General features: G+C 41.9%; 1 protein-coding gene across 1 annotated transcript in view; it reads right to left on the reverse strand.

The window, feature by feature from the left end:
* LOC134193201 (von Willebrand factor A domain-containing protein 3B-like) overlaps window positions 1-2,500 on the reverse strand; it is a 19,294-nt gene that overhangs the window by 3,511 nt on the left and 13,283 nt on the right. Inside the window, exons 27-29 of the mRNA XM_062662011.1 lie at window positions 662-1,535; window positions 342-458; window positions 45-167 (exon numbers count right to left, since the gene is read on the reverse strand). Coding sequence (XP_062517995.1) covers window positions 45-167; window positions 342-458; window positions 662-1,535 — 1,114 coding nt within the window. The remainder of the gene's footprint in view (window positions 1-44; window positions 168-341; window positions 459-661; window positions 1,536-2,500) is intronic.

Raw genomic sequence — 2,500 nt, forward strand, 5'->3', positions numbered from 1 at the left:
TTTTTCTCCATACCAAATAGGCAAGCAATACAACAAGTGGTCACCTCTATAATACCATCCATCTTCTGGCCACCTGGCCAACACTTCTGCATTTAGTTTTATCTCCATAGGATCCTCCGGAAATTGCTCAACTGGTTCGATAACTGGATACTGAAGAGGTTGGCTTGCTAAACACACACAGTAAAAAACACATGACCTAATGTACAGACAAACAGAAACAGACAGACAGACAGGTAGACAGACAAATAGACAGACAGGCAGACAGACAGATAGACAGGCAGACAGACAAACAAACAGACAGGCAGACAGACAAGCAGACAGACAATCAAACAGGCACTTACACACAACATATCCTTGATCTCCAGAAGCAACCAAAACCATGCCATTGTCCTGCTGCTGCTCCTCTACACTATCAAGCTGAGCGTCAAACTCAGCACTAACTGGTCTATCCAAAATTTCTACAAAACATCAAGATATACCATCCCATGTCACACACACACACACACACACACACACACACACACACACACACACACACACACACACACACACACAAACAAACAAACAACAATCAGGCAAACAACAAACAGACAGACACAAACCACACATTTCATCAGTACGTCCTTCTTTCACCAACACATTCATTACACCAACCTCTCACCTTTCAACAGTTGATGAAGATGCTCAACTGTCACAGACAGCTCTTTGTTCTTATCCCTAATTTTCTCTGCTTCCAACCTAACAAGCTGCTGCTCCTCACACATTTGTTGCAAATCGTTTCTCAACGCAGCAAAAACCCTTTCCTGTGCACGCAGCATCTTCCTAAACTTTGCCTTCTGCTGACTGACAGTATAAACACCTTGTGTTCTCCTCTGCACTTGAATAATCATTCGTGACATGTTGATAAGCTTTTTCTTCAGCTGTCCGCCCTGCTTTCTATGAAGTCGAAGAATCAAATCACGTAGCTTTGTGAGATCCTTGTCTGTGTCTGATTCTATTGTTGGTGACTTATCGTCAATGTGCACTGTTTGTGTGCTCACTTTGATCGCTTCACTGGTAGTTGGAGTCAGCGTATCCATCAAGTTTTGTCCATCACTTGAATGTTTGTTATCTGTTGGACTGTGTGGCTGGGATGTGTAGTCTGTTGGAATTACAACATCTGCAAGCTTCGGATCATCAACAAGATCGGCAGTTGTAATCAATTCTTGACCTTCTGTCTGTTGTGCGTCTGTCTGGATGCTTGATTGTGAAGTTTGTTGATTTATTGAAAGATCGTGTGACATTGATTGATCGTCTGCAGCCTCAATAATGTCTGTCTGAATGCCTGATGTGGCCGTTTCATTGACTGTTTGGGTAGCTGAGTCGATTAGAAATTCAACGTTTGTGTTGCTGGTTACGTCATCATTTGTTGGTGTTTCTGATGATGGGAAAAGGTCGGTTGCAATTGTTGGAGACTGACATTGAGAGATATACCGTACAGCAAACGTAAACTGAGTTCTAGAGATTAACAGCAGCTGACGACGAGGAGCTACAATCTGTAAAAAATTCATGACAGACTTATCTTGTGTGTGTGTGTGTGTGTGTGTGTGTGTGTGTGTGTGTGTGTGTGTGTGTGTGTGTGTGTGTGTGTGTGTGTGTGTGTGTGTGTGTGTGTCCATGCATGCATGTGTGTGTGTGTGTTTGTGTGTGTGTGTGTGTGTGTGTGTGTGTGTGTGTGTGTGTTTGTGTGTGTGTGTGTGTGTGTGTGTGTGTGTGTGTGTGTGTGTGTGTGTACAATTGATTGTTGACATTCACGATGGAACACATTGTGTTGTCAAATCTAGTGGTGAGAAGTCATCAAAATTTGAAGTTACAACTGGTGTACGTCAGGGTTGTGTTATGTCTCCTGTATTATTTAATCTCGTCATGGACAAGATTATATGTGAAGCACTAAACAAAGCTAAAGTTGGCGGAGTAGAAATTGAATATAAGAAAGAGGGAAGTCTCTACATGAACTACAGAGTCAAAGCTCAAGGTACTAGTGTCATTAAAGTTGCTATGTATGCTGATGATTTAGCTTTAATTGGGAAGACCTCGGGTGATCTACAAAAGTTAGTAGACAGTCTACATGAGTCCTGCTGTAAATGGGGAATGAAAATCAGCATCAAGAAAACAAAAGTTTTGAGCATTGGTTACGAGCAGGCACGTATTCTTCTTGACGGTTCTGTTCTTGAAAACGTTACAGAGTTTACTTACTTGGGGAGTATCATGAGCCAAGATGATGGATGCATTGCTGAAATTGATGCTCGTATAAGCAAAGTTTTCGGTTCCTGGAAGAAAAGGGTATTTACCAACAGGCAGTTTTCAATCTCCACAAAGATGAAAATTTTTCGTGCTTTGGTGAGACCTGTTTTGCTATATGGATGTGAGACTTGGTCCGTTACACAACCAAACTTGCAACGTTTAAATACATTCCACATGCGGTGCATTCAATCGATTCTTGGTGTGTCAAGATGGAATA

Source organism: Corticium candelabrum, chromosome 17, assembly GCF_963422355.1.
Source record: "Corticium candelabrum chromosome 17, ooCorCand1.1, whole genome shotgun sequence".
Taxonomy (NCBI): Eukaryota; Metazoa; Porifera; class Homoscleromorpha; order Homosclerophorida; family Plakinidae; genus Corticium; species Corticium candelabrum.